Raw genomic sequence first — 19,507 nt, 5'->3', positions numbered from 1 at the left:
GTGATTACCTCCATTAAAGTCACCAGGGCAGACTGATCACTTTAATTTGGGCAGAGGCATGCAAACAGCATTTGCTAGTGGTGTGTGTATCCCTAAGAACACAGGCAAAAGAGCAGCTCTGCATCCCAGAAGAGCTCTAGAAAATGCAGATTTGTGTTTTTACAGATGTATAACTACAGTTGAGGGTACAATGCCTGGTGGGACCATGAACAAATTTCTTTGTTGTACCATGTGACAGGATGTTGTATAAGGTTCACTTGATATTAGCTAGTGTATGCTAATTTGATGATACACTTATTTGATTAACTGATACAGAAAAGTTGTATTTCCTCCTAATTCTAGATTAGAGAACTCGGGACCCTCCTGTGTATGGTTAAGTTATGACAAATTGAATGGTCCTCTATACAACACGAAGAGAGTTTGTGGGAATTAGTCAATTTGAAAAATTGGAATTTAGCAACTGTGATCCCAGGTATGTGTGGAGGAGTAAAGTGGAGAATTCTGTATTGCAAGAATTCAGTCTAGCTGGGAAATGTGAAGTGGCTACTTAAGCAATCCTGATTTGCACTTGCGGTTTATAGAATGAAGAGTTAGAAGGACATTTGGATGATATGTTGGTAGATAAGTCAAGAAGAAACAGTGTTGAGGAATATGGGATGCAATGCTGGTAGCCCTGGAAAATAGGCAATTCACTCATTCCGGGGACCTTTCAGCAAGGCCTATGGTCACAGGTAAACAAATGCCATAACAATTTTCCTGATGCAGAAATTTCACTTCTGACAGGAGCAAAAACTAGATGCCTACAGATGCGTATTACTTTGTTTTTGGTAACAGCAAACATCAGAGACTCCCCTAAATGCATGACAACAAAGAATTGATTTACCAAATAATTAAGGCAACAACATTAGGGAATCTTGTTCAATTATTTAAAAATATTGGTTAAAAGTGTATATAAAAGCTATAAAATATTTGGGATATAACAAGGGTTGAAATAAGCAGTGAGAAAAAGATACAAATTGGGAATTGTAACTTTATACAAAACTGAGGAATACAACTATCCAAGTGATCACATGGTAGAGCTCCCTTCCGTGTTCATCATTGTCTTCCCTTTATTTCTTTCGTAATACTCATCACAATATAAACTTCTAATGCATTACTTCGTTAAATTCTGTCTTCCCACCAAAATATAAGCTCATCTACGGCATAAGAAATATTTTACTTGTGTCTTCCATGTCTGTCGTATATAGGCACTCGATATTTATTGAATGAGTGATCAATGATTGGATAATGTCATTCAAATATATTTTCACTTTTATAGTGGGCTTTTAATAAAGTGCATCTTATGGCAGTAACATTCTTGAAATCCTTACTGGGTGCTGGGTTAACTAATCTCTTATTGCAACATTGTAATATTTTATATTTATGTTTTATAACTGAGACACAATTGAAGCTCAGAGATGCAAAACCTCTCACCCAGCTGGAGAGAAAAAGAGTCAGAACATAAACTCTGAGCTGCTTGACTTCAAAGCCCAGGTCTTACCAATTATGATTTTTAAAATTATGTAGAATGATCAAGAGTGCCAGATGCTTTATAGAGGTCATTTAAAACAGAGGCAAGAAAAAGTGATTCATTTCCTCCTGTCCCCCAGTGTACTTAAGCCCCAGCTGCTGACATCCACTGAGCCATCCTTCCCTGATCAAATTATCCCTGCTATTTAAGTTTCCTCTTAAATTCCTTTAGAATGGCAGGGACTGTTAAGCAGGCTGATAAACTTATCCCAGTGTGTAGCTGCTGATTTGAAAAGGATTCCATAATAACTCAGCAGAAAAGAGACAACTCCTACAATATTCTTCTGGGCAGCCAGACTTGACTCTCTTCAAGTCCAATTTTGATGGGGGCATTTAGCCTATTCCTATGCCCATCTCCCTGGAAGCTGATCATCAAAGGCTGAGCCTCCTTGTCTACCAGCTGCTTCCGTCTTGCCTCTCGAAGGTTTCAGGGAGGTGTATCATTTCCACCCTTACTGAACTGTGAAACTCCATTTGTGTTATAGAAGTCATGTTCTGTAGGAACCTTGAGGTTCTCTAGAAGACAGGCATATATGTTAATACCTTCATGTGTACTAATTGCGTCAGCACAGATGAATGAATAAACCTTCAGATGGAGACCACAGCACTTTTCATTGTGATGATAGTTTTAGAGAAAAAGGTTTTGCGTGAAATCTGTGCCACCATCCTCTCTGTGGTTTTATATGGCCACATGACTGACTATAAATTAAAGTAATTCCCCTTTAATAGTAAATAAATTCATTTTATTCTCAAATTTACAATGATGATGAAATAGTAACACGAGGAGTAAGTGCTTTATGGACCTTCGAATTGCTGTTCTGCTTTATTTCAATAGTGTGTTCTTAAAACACCAATATGATACCTGAAGCTGTAAAAATTAATGAAATGATTCAGTGTTTGGGAGTTGAATGCAGTGAATATTTGCTGGTGTTTCAAACTGAACAGAATCAGAAATATTAATGTAATTTGATTTCCAGGGCCAGAAAAGGGAAAATGTTCTCATTTTCTGATGTACTTCATATCACTTTGGAGTTAAATGCCTAAATACTTTATTAGTAGATGTTTTTAATTTCTAATTGAAGCTCAGCCTTCCAGGCATTTTGGCTTTTCTTGTGAGTGTTCAAACAAGACTGTGGAACTTTTGAGACAGAGCTGCTTTTCTGTGGTGGTGTCCACACAAAACTTAATTGTACAGCCGTGATGCGCTATTTGTCAATAGCTGTGAGGGGTTTTCTTTGGGTGATTAAAAAACATCTTGCATTTTTAAATGGTCACTATACATTTTACTCTAAGTTCTGGGATACATGAGCAGAACGTGCAGGTTTGTTACACAGGTATACATGTGCCATGGTGGTTTGCTGCACCTGTCAACCCATCATCTAGATTTTAACCCCCACATGCATTACGTATTTGTCCTAATGTTTTCCCTCCCCTTGCACCCCACCCCCAACAGGCCCCAGCGTGTGTTGTTCCCTCTCCCTGTGTCCATGTGTTGTCATTGTTCAACTCCCACTTATGAGTGAGAACATGCCATGTTTGGTTTTCTGTTCCTGTATTAGTTTGCTGTGAATGGCTTTTCAGCTTCATCCATGTCCCTGAAACAGACATGAACTCATTCTTTTTTTTATGGCTGCATAGTATTCCATGGTGTATATGTGCCATATTTTCCTTATCAAGTCTATCATTGATGGACATCTGGGTTGGTTCTATGCCTTTGCTGTTGTAAACAGTGCTGCAGTAAACATGTGTGTGCATGTGTCTTTCTAGTAGAATGATTTATAATCCTTTGAGTGTGTACCCAGTAATGGTATTTCTGGTTTTAGATCCTTGAGGAATAGCTACCCTGTCTTCCACAATGGTTGAACTAATTACACTCCCACCAACAGTGAAAGCATTCCTTTTCTCCACAGCCTTACAAGCATCTGTTTTTTCCCGACTTTATTTATTTTTATATTGATTGATTGATTGATTGATTGATTGATTTGTGAGATGGAGTTTTGCTTTTGCTGCCCAGGCTGGAGTGCAGTGGCGTGATCTCAGCTCACCACAACCTCTGCCTCCCAGTTTCAAGTGACTCTCCTGCCTCAGCCTCCCGAGCAGCTGGGATTACAGGCATGTGCCACCACACCTGGCTAATTTAGTATTTAGTAGAGATGGGGTTTCTCTATGTTGGTCAGGCTGTTCTCGAACTTCCGACCTCAGGTAATCCACTCACCTCAGCCGCCCAAAGTGCTGGGATTATAGGCATGAGCCACCGCACCCGCCCTGTTTCCTGACTTTTTAATGATCGCCGTTCTAACTGGCATGAGATGTCTCATTGTGGTTTTGATTCGCATTTCTCTAATGACCAGTGATCATGAGCTTTTTTTCATATGTTTTTGGCCACATAAATGTCATCTTTTGAGAAGTGTCTGTTAATATCCTTTGCCCACTTTTGATGGGGTTTTTTTTTTCTTGTAAATTTAAGTTCCTTGTAGATTCTGGATATTAGACCTTTGTCAGATGGGTAGATTGCAAACATTTTCTCCCATTTTGTAGGTTGCCTGTTCACTCTGATGCTAGTTTATTTTGTTGTGCAGAAGCTCTTTAGTTTGATTAGATCCAATTTGTCAATTTTGGCTTTTGTTACAATTCCTTTTGATGTTTTAGTCACGAAGTCTTTGCCCATGCCTATGCTCTGAATAGTATTGCCTAGGTTTGCTTCTAGGGTTTTTATGGTTTGGGGTTTTACATTTAAGTCANGGCCACATAAATGTCATCTTTTGAGAAGTGTCTGTTAATATCCTTTGCCCACTTTTTGATGGGGTTTTTTTTTTCTTGTAAATTTAAGTTCCTTGTAGATTCTGGATATTAGACCTTTGTCAGATGGGTAGATTGCAAACATTTTCTCCCATTTTGTAGGTTGCCTGTTCACTCTGATGCTAGTTTATTTTGTTGTGCAGAAGCTCTTTAGTTTGATTAGATCCAATTTGTCAATTTTGGCTTTTGTTACAATTCCTTTTGATGTTTTAGTCACGAAGTCTTTGCCCATGCCTATGCTCTGAATAGTATTGCCTAGGTTTGCTTCTAGGGTTTTTATGGTTTGGGGTTTTACATTTAAGTCTTTAATCCATCTTGAGTTGATTTTTGTATAAGGTTTAAGGAAGGGGTCCAGTTTCTGTTTTCTGCATATAGCTAGCCAGTTTTCCCAGCACCATTTATTAAATGGGGAATCCTTTCCCTATCGCATGTTTTTGTCAGGTTTGTCGAATATCAGATGGTTATAGGCATGTGGTGTTATTTCAGAGGTCTTTGTTGTTTCATTTGTCTATAGATCTGTTTTGGTACAAGTGCCATGCTGTTTTGGTTACTGTAACCTTATAGTACAGTTTGAAGTCAGGTAGCCTGATGCCTCCAACTTTGTTCTTTTTGCTTAGGATTGTCTTGGATTGTCTTGGCTATACAGGCTCTTTTTTGTTTCCACATGAAATTTAACGTAATTTTTCTAATGCTGCAAAGAAAGTGAATGGTAGCTTATTGGCAATAGCATTGAATCTATAAATTACTTTGGGCAGTATGGCAATTTTCATGATACTGATTATTCCTGTCCATGAGTATGGAATATTTTTCCATTTGTTAGTGTCCTCTCTTATTTCCTTGAGCCGTGATTATAGTTCTCCTTGAAGAGGTCCTTCGCATCTATTGTAAATTGTATTCCTAGGTATTATTTTATTATCTTTGTAGCAGTTGGGTCACAATATATTTTTATGAGGGAGTCACATGTTTTTTACTTTTGCCAATTTATTTATTTATTTATTTATTTTTTGAGACACAGTTTCACTCTGTTGCCCAGACTGGAGTGTGGTGGAGCGATCTCGGCTCACTGTAACCTCCACCTCCTCAGTTCAAGCAATTCTTGTGCCTCAGCCTCCTAAGTTACTTTTGTCACTTTTTAACAGTCCTATCAGGAATATTGTCACTCTGCTTTTGGTTTGCTGAGGTGATTATTAAAGAGTTAGATGATAGATGCCAATTGTAATACAAATTCAATTAATGGAGTAAGTTACTTTCTTCAAAACATAGGCATAGGCTCTCCTTGCTGGTTTTTTTTTTGTTGTTGTTATTGTTGTTGTTGTTCCTTTCTAATTCTGCTAATGATATAGTTAATGTTAAGTATTCACATACGTAAAGTGTGCCCAGAAGAGCAAAAAGAAATTATATTCATTGAGCATCCAGAAAGTAGTGCTAAACAGGCAATTGGAAAATTAATCTTGCAGGTTGGATAGTTTACCACTCCATGATATGTTTACTGATTCTACTTAGCAGTACGGATCTCTTTTTCTGTAATCCTAAAGTTTTTGTGGTCAGCAGCACACAATTTAATGATGGCTGCTAAGCTTCCTCCTTTCCCTCGAGATAACTGGTTTTAAGGTACTATGTCAGAGATAGACTGGCCCAGTCTTCTCAGCTGTTACTTCCGCAGATCCATTAGGCTCTCAGAAGTTAAGAAGGAGAGCTTTCCTTTCTAATAGATTGGTAGGTATTTAGTACAATTAACTCACCAACGAACTCTACCACCTACGGTCATGACTTATTCCACTTTCAGAAATCCCAGATCAATCTAAATTGCTCAAAATTTAATACTTAATGAAATGCTGTATTGTTTTTTAAGCTTCCAGGAAGGCGATTCAGTTAAGTTGTAAATAATTCAACAGTGGAGAAGGAAGAGGCGGGGCCCAGTTGGGCAAGTATATCTCATAAATGTTTCCTGCTTGGTTGCCTCAAGCAGGTTTCAAAATTTTATCAGATTTAATTGTGTTGTTCAACATCTTTGAGGTTGCAATGTATTCATAGTCTATTGTCTGCTTTTTCACTCACATTATCTTTTCAAAGGTCTAGTAATTCCAGTCCACCATTCTCTTCCTCCTCCATACTTCCCCTTATCACCCTTTCTCATGAGAAATTGACCACGGAGGAGAAAATAGTAGCTTTGAAAAATAGAACATTTACTTCACCACAGTCTCTGATGTTGTAACAGAGATCTAGTTAAAGAACAGGTTGTTGAAATCAATTATCAGATACTGGCAGGTGTGGTGGCTCATACCTGTAATCCTAGCACTTTGGGAGGCCGGCCGAGGCAAGTGAATCACTTGAGGCTAGGAGTTTGAGACCAGCCTGGCCAACATGGTGAAACCCCATCTCTATTAAAAATACAAAAATTAGTCAGGCATAGTGGTGGGTGCCTGTAACTTCAGCTACTGGTGAGGCTGAGTGAGGCAAGAGAATCACTTGAACCTGGGAGGCAGAAGTTACAGTGAGCTGAGATCTTGCCACTGCACTCTAGCCTGGGCAGCAGAGTGAGACTCCATCTCAAAAAAAAAAAAAATCAATTTTGGGATACTTACTGTGTATAGTTCTCTTGGACTGATGTTGTTGAGGTTGAGGTGTTAGCTGGCATTTCAAGCTATATTATTTTTTTCTTTTTTGGAGATGGAGTCACTCTCTGTCACCCAGGCTGGGGTGCAGTGGCATGATCTCGGCTCACTGCAACCTGCGCTTCCCAGTCTCAAGCGATTCTCCTGCTTCAGCCCTCCTGAGTATTTTGGAATACAGGTGTGTGCCACCACACACTGGCTATTTTTTGTATTTTTAGTAGCAATGAGGTTTCGCCACATTGCCCAGGCTGGTCTTCAACTCCTGGCTTCTTAGGAGCCTCAGCCTCTCAAATTGCTGGGATTATAGGCATGAGCCACTGCATCTGGCCCAAGCTACATTATTGATTGGGACAGCCTCAAGCAATGAAGCTGAGGATCATTTGCTGAGGAAATTCTAGAAATCAAAATATATAAAACCAAGTTGATAGTCACCACTGTGCCAATGGGTCCAGTGAGAAGCAGAGAAAGATAAGCCAAAATAAAAAAGGGAAGGTAGGGATTTGGATAGAGCCCATGACCAACTTAAAATATGTAAGCCTGCATCTGAAGATACTGAAATCCTTAGCATCATATTGGAAATATTTTCAGAAAGTTTCCAAAGAAAATACAAGGTGAATGAAATTCTGAGTTTTAAGTGGAATTAAATAGCAGGAGTACGTTGCAGAGTGTAGGCTGCCAGACTTTAGGATTTATGGATCAGTACAATTAAAGAGAATACATAACTGGAGGACTATCAAGAGGTGCCAGCTCTTTATTTTTGCCAAGCATTGCTAGTGTGGTTTCCCCCTACTAAGGTTCTGTTTGGTGAGGAGTTTACCTCATTAGGCCTACAGGATAATAGAGTTTAATTTAAAGGATGAGAAAACAGTCAAAAGATTCACAAAGAGAAGTTTATTTTCACTATGTGGAAGTTACTGGTTAGTGTTTCCCTCGGTTAGAGTCCAGCTCTTCTGAGCTCTAAGTCCCACAGGGTCGACTTCTGCCAGGTGACTCACAGTCAGCATAAGTGGGAAGCTCTGTGATCTGGGGAGCTATGTTGTGACTGACAGAGTCCAGTTACAGCACTCTTCATCTGTGCTCAGGCAGAGTGTACCTGCCTGTACACTCTGCTGTCTGCAAGCCTCAACTCCAAACCACACTCAGGTTTCCCTGGCTTACACTGTGCTCCCTGGAGACACTCACAGATGCAGGAAAGTGTTTTCCAGAGCTAGTGATATAATATATTGTGGCTGCTACTTTTTTCCTAAAAGTTTTTTAGTATGGAAAATATTAAGCATATCCCAAAGTAAAGAATGTGTAAAGAACCATCATACACTGTCACTCAGCTTCAATTATAGACTAATGGCCAATCTTGTTTTTTCTACATGTCTACCCATTTCCCCAACCCCAGATAATTGTGAAGCAAATTCCAAACATCATTTCATCCACAAGCATCTTGATTATATATCTCTAAAAGCTATAGATTCTTTTGAAAAGTACAATGAGCATACTTTAAAATATTAATAACTCCTCAGTATCATCAAATGTCTAGTTAATATTTAAATTTCCTTGATGGTTTCATAAATGTCGTCTTATTTACATATTTATGTATATATGAATATTACAGTTTGTTGTTTTTTTCTATTCAGGACACAACTGAGATCTATGTCTTTTTTCCAACAGTTTTTAACCATCAGGATTTTCATGATTGCGTGTATGTAGTTTTATTTTACATGTTTCTTTTTCTCTTGAATTTTCTGTAAATTGAAAATTATCCTAAATGGCTGATCTTTTTTTTTTTCTTTTGGCAAGAATATTTCATAGACAGTGGTATGTCACTCAGTCAAGAAACACATGATATCTGGTTGTCGCTCTTTCTTTTTTTAATGTTAACCACTGATGACTTGGTCTGGATCCATTATTTCATTAAGAGCGCTGGTAATTTCTTATGCTTTTTACAGAAATGCAAAAAAATTACCTGATTCTTGGGACATTTTTAAGTTTTCATATTGTTATTGTCCTAAACTCTAGCAATTGTTCACTGTTTGCAAAAGTATGATCTCAAGTCTTTCACACAGCAAGCGAGGATGGTACAGGGCAAAAACAGCCATCTAAAATTATCACTGTTTCATAGAACGAGAGGTTGTGCAAAAGCAGATATGGGGAAAATTTAATTGAATATTAAAAGGTAGAACTGTAAGTATGTGTATCTTTCTAGAAGATTCCCCACTATCCTGATTTTTTTTTCCCCCACATGCCACTTTGGACAGGGGAAGCTGCATTCTGGACTCACACCATGGATCAGAATGTAGGAACCATTGGTTAACACCATAGCATTGCCTAATATCTGCTAGAAGGTGAACATTTGTCTCGCCAGATTAAAGGTGAAGCTCAACTTTATTTTTGAGGGCACCATTTAACCATTGTGTATTCCAAATTACTGTCTACAATGGGTTACACTAAGTTTACAAGCTATTGTTTAATTTATTAAATAAACATGTATGAAACACCAATTCTGTGTGATGCACTGAGTCAGGCACTTGTATCAAAAATGAAATAGAATATAGAATACAGACATAACACAGATGAATAAAAATGTGGAGTGAAGACATTATGATATAACAAAAAGAAATTGAAGAGACCTGCATCGTTAGTCCCTGCCACACATCTCAGAACCTTAGATATCTGTGAATGGTCCCAAGAAGGCATATGTCTTTTTTTCTGTGAATGGTCCCAAGAAGGCATATGTCTTTTCACACTTATTTTGAAAACTAAGTAAAATAATGAAAATCAAAGGTAAACTATAAACACTAAATGGTAATGTTTGGAATTCAGTTGTCATAATTTTTCCTAGTATATTTTCTCACTGAAATAGATATCATGCATCTTCTTTCTCCCTTAATAACTCCAAAACCCTATTCTTTACACTAATGGTTTATTGAAGTAATCTTTAAAAGTATTCTATCACCCTCAACCCATCTCATGTTGCTGATAAGGAAGCAGCAACCTAAGATGCGAAATGACTTACAAAGATGCCCAATGGTTGAGCCTTCTGATCTCCAGGCCTGTACTCTTGTCACTATGTCATACTGCCTAAGGTTTCTTTTGCATTAGGAACTATAAGCATGGGTGGTACATTCTAAAATCCTAGGGCATTAAGACATGGGAGGAGAGCAGCTGAGTTTTGGAGACCAGACATAAACAGGATACCAAAAAGGCAGGTGGCCAAAAGACTCCGGGGATTCTCTCTGCTAATCACTTGTTCTGTTTGCTCCATAGGTCCTACCCCTTGCTGTCCTTCCCCTTTTATTTGACTTTTCATATCCCCATTCTTGTGTTGTCTTGATACCAGCCTGATGGGACTGATTGGTCTTTTGATGGTGGCTTTGTAGCTGCTGACCTTGGCTAATCAATCTCACCTCGAATTACCAACTCTCCTTCAAGAGAAGGAATAACACAAGTTGAACCACTTGACCTGGGAACTTGAATTCAGTCCGACTGTTTGGGGTAGCGTAGTGTTCCCAAAAATCAAATTTGAATGTCTTGCTCCCCCTCCCCTCCTTGGTTCCTGGCCCCATCCATCCTCAGAGCCAACTGTTTGAAGATGGAAGGGTCCAGGAACCAAGGAATTGGGGGTAAAGAAGACATTCAAATTTGGGCCAGGAACCCAGGATGGGGAGAAAAGAAAAAAAAAAAGAAAAACTGTTGGCTTTGAAGATGGAAGGGGCCAGGAACCGCGGAGGCCATCGAATTTGAATGTCTTTATACTAGATCTGCACATTGTAATTTACTATGTACTCCACCATTGTGTATTGAATGCTACAAACCTTTTTGTTACATTGCTCATAACAACTGGCCTCTAATAACATTTGAGTTGGCTATTAGTGAACTAAAATTTTCAGGCAGATCAGGAATTTTGGGGGGCAGGGCACCATAATTGTCAGCTTACTATAATTCTCTCAAGCCCAAATAATTGCCTGTAGCATTCTTCTCACTCAACTCTATAGGGTCAGAACTGAGTACTGATACGGCCAAGATCACAGGGTTTTTGCATTTGACGATGAGTCTTAGGGGGCTCCAGAGAGTGTAGGCGGACCAAGGCAGTTCATAAGAAAAGCAGTTCAAAACCCTGTTAAAACGCAACCTTGCATATGCTTTGAGAGTCGTGAAATGCCTCTTCTGACAGAAATGCCTAAATTTGCATAAGAAGTAGTAATAGTTGGTTCTACATGAAGGCCAGGGTACCCTTATTTTATTTCCGAAAGAATTCTCTTGGAAGAGACATCTGCCAGAGAAGGTACAAGGCCGAGCAACAGTATACTTTCCCTTTGCCCCAACCTAATATTCACTAAAATCCTCTTCAATACAGGTTGCCAATTTAGCCTGTTCCATCTCCAACAATGAAGAAGGGGTGAAATTAGTTCGGATGGCAGCCACCCAGATTGACAGCCTGTGTCCCCAGGTAAGCCTCATTCACTTTGTTTCAAAAGTCTGTCAGTGACCTTCTGCACTCCAGCCCTTGTGCCCCTCCTTTCCTTTCTCTATTTCCTCTTGCTGGAAAATGCTACTCATTCATGGGCCATTTCAAGTTCTACCTTTCTCAGAAAGAATAAACTACACCGGTCCCTTCAGAATTACCGTGGCAGGGGCTGGGCATGGTGGCTCACACCTGTAATCCCAGTGCTCTGGGAGGCTGAAGTGGGAGGATTGATTGAGGCCAGGGGTTCAAGGCCAGCCTGGGTAACATAGTGAGACTCCATCTCTACAAAAAATAAATTAGCTGGGTGTGGTGGTGCATTCCTGTAGTCCCAGTTACTGGGGAGGCTGAGGTGGGAGGATTGCTGGGGCTCAGGAGTTCGAGGCTGCAGGGAGCTGTGATTGTGCCACTGTACTCTCCACTCCTGTTGACTTTGTTCTATTTGTTTTGGGTTGTGATTTAAATGTTCCATATCTATTTACCTTGTCTCGGCAGCTAAATCATAAACTTGCACATGTGGAAAACAAGAGTGGCATTTCTGCTGTATCTGTGCTAAGTAAATGAGACTTGTCCAGTAAATACTTTTTGCAACCTGAGGCAAACTATTATGTCTTAAAAAGAAGCAAACAAAATTAATGGTAGTTGAAAACCTACTTTATCTTTTATGTGTTTGATTGTCCTTCTGAACACCAAGAACCCACTTATCTGTAGAACGTACAGGCTACATGGTTTTAACATGGACTTTGACTGGCTTATTCCTCTTTTGAAGTGTGTGGTCATCATGTCCCTGGATTGTTTCCAAAAAATAGGTCATCAATGCTGCTCTGACACTGGCTGCCCGGCCACAGAGCAAAGTTGCTCAGGATAACATGGACGTCTTCAAAGACCAGTGGGAGAAGCAGGTCCGAGTGTTGACAGAGGCCGTGGATGACATCACCTCAGTGGATGACTTCCTCTCTGTCTCAGGTAATCATCACAAACAGGTCCCTTACAAGGCAGCTGGAGGATGGTAACTGAATGACATAAGGAATGTCTCACAAATGTCATGGGTCTGTGTTTCAGGCACACTCCTTAGATCTTTGAGCTTTTTTGATCATCTCTGCAAATGTGATTGTAACACCCTCTCAAATGGTTCAGTGTTTGTTATTTCAAGACACGGAGTCAAGGCATTAAAAGGGAATACATTATTTAAGGTGGCTTATATTCCTTTTTAGTGTTTGGAGTTTATAAAGCAGGATGGCCTTTGATGTATCTGAATCACTTACATAAAAAAGGGTCAGGAAATATGAGATTCATTAATCTACACAGTTTATATCTTAAAAATAGGTGATCAGTTACTCCAATTTGGCTCTGTTAAGTTTTTGTTGTTTTTTTCCAACAAGGGGAGGTTTGCAATAACACAGGTAGAGATATCAGCCACAGAACTTACCCCTTAGCAGGGACTTGGTAGCTGTGAAGGCTTTGAGCACTTGTCTATGAGATTGCAGAAGGAAGTGAGTGAAATAAAATAGAACTCATTACTTGAAATTATAACTTTCTTTGTAAATGAAGCCAGACTGGAGGATGATCATAGACATGAATAACTGTGGAGTCAGTTTGCCCTTTAACAGGACTCATGGAGTCTGTCAACCAGCCAGCAAATGGGCATTTTTCCAAATGCTTTTGACCTAACTTATTTGGCCCAGTTCACCTGGAAGAATCTCTGTAAGGAGTAGGTCCCTGGAAACATCAGTCTTCTTTGTGAGGCGTTGAAAGAGCCAGCTGACCCTTGGAAATTCAAATTGGCCAGGTGTTGATTCTACACAGGTGTGTGGAACTCACACCTACTGACTCAGGCAGTACTAGCCCTGATGACCTGCTGGTTCTTGGCTGACTGAGGGCTGAGGGAGACATTGCATCACTGTTGGTGGGAACCTGGCGGACAGGACCTCTGCCTGCAACAGTGTAGAAGTGATTTCTGAAGGGGGCCGTCATGTTTAGAAATGTTTCTAGTTGCAGCCTTTTCTTTTCCGGAAGAAACAAAATAAATTCCCACTGGGGCTTGTCTGAGAACAGCGTAGGTCAAATCTGTAGGTTTGATGGATAATCAAAAAGCCAGCTTTTCAATGATGGGGCAAGCCAAGGCAGATGGGAACATTGATGTAACATGTGGCCTGTGACTAGAATTTACCTTACTCTTTGCTGCTTGATTTAATTCTCAACAAAAATCTATAAAATAGGTACTAGTAATTCTAGGTTTTGTTTTAAGAAAACTAAGTCATTGAGAGGGTAGGTAACTTGGCAGAGATGGTATTAAGATCCAGATCATCCTCTTTTCAGAAACTATATAATTCTTAGTAAGTCAAGATAGAAAGGAAATTTCCTTTGGTGCTTGCTGCTTTCATTCCAGCTTCCTTTTTCCACCTCTGGCATTCTCATTCCAAACTCTAATCCCTTTCTGAAACCTGTCTTGTTTTTTATTCCCAAGGTCTTCATTTTTGATGACTCGTCAAAGCAACTATTCATTTAAATATCACCATATCTAGAGCTTAGCTGATAAAAGAAGTCAATATATTGTCATTTCTGCTTCTTTTCTTTTCTTTTCTTTTCTTTTCTTTTCTTTTCTTTTCTTTTCTTTCTTTCTTTTTTTTTTTTTTTTTTTTTGAGACAAAGTTTTGCTCTTGTTGCCCAGGCTGGAGTGCAATGGTGCAATCTTGGCTCACAGCAACCTCCGCCTCCTGGGTTCAAGCCCTTCTCCTGCCTCAGCCTCCAGAGTAGCTGGGATTACAGGCATGAGCCACCACGCCTGGCTAATTTTGTGTTTTTAGTAGAAACCGGGTTTCTCCATGTTGGTCAGGCTGGTCTCAAACTCCGGACCTCAGGTGATCCGCCTGCCTTGGCTTCCCAAAGTGCTGGGATTACAATGTGAGCTACCACACATTGCCCATTTCTGCTTTATTTTTTTCTGCTTTGCTGATAGCTGAGTCCTAATATTGTAAAAGATGCCACCACAAAATGAATCTCTCATAAGGTATTTGGAAATTGCTTAGATAGGTATGTTGGTGATTTGAGTGTTGGAGAATACCAAGGTGGCCACTGATACTAATCTTTATAGTATATGGTCAGTTTTTTTTTTTTTTCCAGGATAACTATGGTGCCCCAAATAAGAGCCCTTCCCAACCAGACTCAGATCTCACACAGCCATCCTGACAGCCCCTGGAAATCTTCTGCATCCCCTTCTACCTTCCAATCAATAAGAAATACCTGTACACTGCCTTTTCCAGAGAGGAATCATTTCAGAACTTACAATGTTTCCAACTATTCTTTTAAATGCATGTACAAAAATTTCTGAGGGTGGGGACAAGCAAGGTGAGGAGGTCTTATTTCAGTTTTTCAATAGGGCAAAGCTTTTCTTAATTTTCCTCCCCCGAGCCCTGCCTCTTTGCTCCCTTTTCTCCTTGCCATTCCGTTGTGCATCTCATTATTACAAGCAACAAGAAAAGACTTTGGCTTCTGCTGATAATACTGTGCAGTCCAACCTCAGTGGTACAAGTGCCACAGCATGCCATGGCAGGAAAAGGGACAGGCACTGTCAGAAAGCCAGCTTGGCAGGGCCTGCTGGAGCATGCCTTTGGAGTTGACAATCAGAGGCAGCAGGCACCTTTCCACAGACGGGGTTTGACAAATAATGATACAGCCCACTCTGTCCTGCTGGTAGGCTGTGGACACAGCCCAGTAGTTAGGGAAACTACTTCTCATCTTCTCTCTGAGCTAGAGCCAAACATTTACATCAGTAAATTGGAAGTTTGGCCCAGGAGATATTTTGAAATGGCATTAATGACATTTTATGTATTAGTTTCTTCTTACGGGAATATCTCTTTGGGCAGGAAACTCTATTTAAAAAACAATAAAAACAGATCTTTGTTTTTAAAAGATGGTAGTTTCTTATTTTTTTTAATGCTACCCTAACTTCTGTATCTGATATTAAATTTGTCCATATGAAATACAACAAGTTTGGGGAGCAATGATGCTAGCTATTAACATTACAAGAGCAAAACTAACTTTCAGATGTGGCCTGTGCACATAAAAAGGTGAAATGACTGTGTTATAACATTTAAACTTTTTCCCACTTGGGAAAACCTACAATTTTTAATAGTGTTTTAAAATAAGCATCTTGGCATTAATCATGTGACAGTTTAATTCTTGGATTTGGCTCACAAAGTAGTAGGAAGCTAAGATCGGAAAAAGCTATTAACTTGATCTCATAATGCCCAAGAGTTTCTTTGTGTGTGTGTGTGTGTGTGTTTTTAACTCTACAGTCTTAAGTTTGTTTTCTTTTAAAAATTCACAGTGAACTTTATTTTTTTTGAATCTACAGCCTTGTGGTTTACAATAGTGAAAGAGTTTGGTCATTATTGATTTTTTTCATAACAAAATTATATCATTTCTAAAATAGTAATGTTGCAAAATGTAAGGAAGTTTACAATAAAATATGTTGCAATCAAATATTTCATGACATGTTTAAATACCACACTTGATATTAGAGTGTGCCACCCAAACATTGTAGTTTTTCCCAGCGAAGGAATCATCTCTAGAATACATTTGCCTTTTATTACCATTTTCATCTCAATTCCTTTCTATTTGCAACATCATTCCTGTCCCTCTTTACTTCATGAATTCTTTCTCTTCAAAACACCTTAGAATAAAAGTGTATAACTGATAGCCCCTTCTCAATGGGCATGTTCATTCATTATCTCTCTTTTGATTGCCTGCTGCCTATAGGCCACTGTCAGGAATGCAAATATGAATCAAGTATGTATTCTGCCTTCAAATAATTGACTGTCCTCCTTGATATATACTAGATTAGCATGCTTACCAACTGTAGGAGCTAGACCTGAAGGCACAGGGTATACGGGTTGGGGAGGTTATTACAGGGGGTTCAAAAATCCGTATATACACCAAGTATGGTCTTCTGACCAAAAAGTTCATGTTCATGTCTACATAAACAGGTATGACTTTTTCCAAATACGAGCAAACCTCAAATATATTGCCAGTTCTGTTTCAACTACTGCTGTAAAACACCAATTGTAATAAGATGAATCGTGCAAATTTTTTTGGATTCCCAGTGCACATAAAAGTTATGTTTATAGTACAGTGTAGTCCATTAACTGTGCAGTAGGATTATGTTTTAAAATGTACATACCTTTATTTAAAATACTTCATTTCTAAAAAATGCTAAAGATCATTCTGAGCCTCCAGCCAGACATAATCTCTTTGGTGGGGGCGGTGGGGAGTTTCCTTGATGATGATCTGAGTGAGGGTTCCTTTGTGGTTCCTCAAGGTTGGCGTGGCTGTGGCAATTTCTTAAAGTAAGGTAGCAATGAAGTTTGCTGCGTTGACTGACTATTCCTTTATGAAAGATTTCTCTGTAGCATGTGATATGCTGTTTGACAGCACTTTATCCACAATAGAACGTCTTTCAAATTGGAGTCAATCTTCCCAAACTGTGCTGCTGCTTTATCCACTACATTTATGTAATATTTTAAATCCTTTGTTGTCATTTCAACAATGTTCACACTATCATAGCTAGGGATAGATTACATCTCAAGAAGCCACTTCACTCGTACATAAGAAGCAATTCCTCATCCATGAAGTTTGATAATGACATTGCAGCAATTCAGTCACATCTTTAGGCTCCACTTCTAATTCTAGTTCTCTTGTTATTTCCACTAGAAATGCACTTTCTTCCTCCACTGAAGTCTTGAACCCTTGAAAGTCAACTATGAGGGTTGGGATCAACTTCTTCCAAACTCCTGTTAATGTTGACATTTTGACTTTCTCTGGTGAATCAGTCATGGATGTTCTTAGTGGCAACCAGGATGGTGAATTCTTTCCAGAAGGTCTTTAATTTACTTTGCCCAGATTCATCCAGAGAATCATTCTCTATTGCAGCTATATCTTTATAAAATGAATTTTCTAAATAATAAGACTTGAAAGTCAAAATGACTCCTTGATCCATCTGCTGCAGAATGTTATCTGCAGAGTGTTATCAAGCAGGAAAGCACTACTAATCTCTGTGTACGTCTCAATCAGAGCTCTTGGGTGACCAGGCATTTTCAATGAGCAATAACTTTTTGAAAAGAATTGTTATTTTTATTCTGAGCTGTAGGTTTCAACAGTGGACTTGAAATATTCAGTAAACCATGCTATAAACAGATGTGCTGTCATCAGGCCTCATTGATCCATTTATGGAGCACAGGCAGAGTAGATTTAGCATAATTCTTAGGGCCCTAGGATTTTCAAAGTGGTAAATGAGCATTGGGTTCAACCTAAAAATCAACTGTATTAGCCCCTAATAAGAGAGTCAGCCTGTCCTTTGAAGCCAGTCATTGACTTCTCTCAAGCTATGAAAGTTGTAAATGGCACCTTCCAGCAGAAGGCTGTCTTGTCTAGATTGAAAACTTATTGTTTTCTCCTTTAATCAATGATCTTAGCTAGATCTTTAGGATAACTTGCCACAGGTTCTAACTACATCGGCACTTGCTGCTTTAACTTGCACTTTTATGTTATGGAGATGGTTTCTTTCTTAAACATCATAAACCAAACTCTACTAGTTGCCAACTATTCTTCTGCAGCTTCCTCACCTCTCTCAGCCTTCATAGAATTAAAAAGCATTAGGGTCTTGTCAGGATTGGGCTTTGGCTTAAAGGAAAGCTGTGGCTGATACGATCTTCTATTTAGACCACTCAGACTTTCTCCATATTAGCAACAAGGCTGCTTCGTTTTCTTATTTGTGTGTTCATTAGAGTAGCACTTTTAATTTATTTCGAGAACTTTTTCTTGTACTTAAACAAGTTGGCTGTTTGGCCTCTCTTGACTTGTGACATGTCTTCCTCACTAAGCTTAATCATTTCTAGCTTTTGATTTCAAGTGAGAAATGTGTGACCCTTCCTTTCACTTGAATACTTAGAGGTCATTGTAGGGTTATTAATTGACCTAATTTTAATATTGTTGTGTCTCAGGGAATAAGAAGCTTGAGGAGAGAGAGATGACAAATGACCATCTCGGTGGAGCAGGCAGAACACGCCCAACATTTATTAAGTTTGCCATCTTATGTGGGCTTGGTTCCTGCTGCCCCAAAACAGTTGCAATAGCAACAAAGATCACTGATCACAGATCGTCAAAACAATAATGAAAAATTTGAAATAATGCAACAATCACAAAACTGTGACAGAGAGATAGGAAATGAGTACATGCTGTTGGAACAATGGCACCAACAGACTTGCTTGAGGCAGAGTTGCAACAAACCTTCAATTTGTATTTGGAAAAAACAAAAAACAAAACAAAACAAAACAAAAAACCCCACCAATCTGATACACAATAAAACAAGACATGCCTGTACATTATTAATAAAATACAAATCTATTTGAAAACATTCTGAACTGTAGTAGCTTTTACATGTCTGCCATCCATCAATATAACTACTATCATGAAGAAACTGTGACTCATTTTTTTTTTTTTTTTTTTTATAAAAAGGGACCTGAATTGGAGAAGGTTGAAAACCACTGAGTAAACTGTAATTATATGTTGCTTAACGACCAGCATACGTTCTGGGAAATGCATCGTTGGGCAATTTCATCTTTGTGTGAACATCATATACTGTATTCACACACCTAGATGGTATCGCTTATTGCATACTTACACTATATGGTATAACCTATTGCTCTTAGGCTACAAACTTGTACAGCATGTACTGAATACTGTAAGCAATTGGAATACAGTAGTAAGTTTTGTATATCTAAACGTGTAAATATTTTAAAAGTACAGTAAAAATATGACATTATAATCTTATGGGACTACCTTCAAATATGTGGTCTATTGTTGACTGAAATGATTTATGTTGCATGATTATATCTTAAAATTTTAAAAGTTTATTTATAAAAATTAGTCAATTAGACTGGGCCTGGTGGCTCATGCCTGTAATCCCAGCACTTTGGGAGACTGAGACAGGTGGATCATTTGAGGTCAGGAGTTTAAGAGCAGCCTGACCAACAGGGTGAAAACCCGTCTCTACTAAAAAGACAAAAAA

The 19,507-nt window shown here is 38.9% G+C and overlaps 1 protein-coding gene across 11 annotated transcripts in view; it reads left to right on the top strand.

The window, feature by feature from the left end:
- The window catches only part of CTNNA2 (catenin alpha 2), a 1,170,559-nt gene that overhangs the window by 1,052,992 nt on the left and 98,060 nt on the right, over positions 1–19,507 (top strand). For all 11 annotated transcript variants that reach the window (XM_017888532.1, XM_017888525.1, XM_017888528.1 and 8 more), the window contains 2 exons: positions 11,332–11,424; positions 12,249–12,405. In XM_017888532.1, coding sequence (XP_017744021.1) covers positions 11,332–11,424; positions 12,249–12,405 — 250 coding nt within the window. The remainder of the gene's footprint in view (positions 1–11,331; positions 11,425–12,248; positions 12,406–19,507) is intronic.

Source organism: Rhinopithecus bieti, unplaced genomic scaffold, assembly GCF_001698545.2.
Source record: "Rhinopithecus bieti isolate Rb0 unplaced genomic scaffold, ASM169854v2 scaffold_17655, whole genome shotgun sequence".
Classification (NCBI taxonomy): domain Eukaryota; kingdom Metazoa; phylum Chordata; class Mammalia; order Primates; family Cercopithecidae; genus Rhinopithecus; species Rhinopithecus bieti.
Note: the sequence above shows the minus strand (reverse complement) of the source record. Positions and strands in the feature narration are given on the sequence as shown.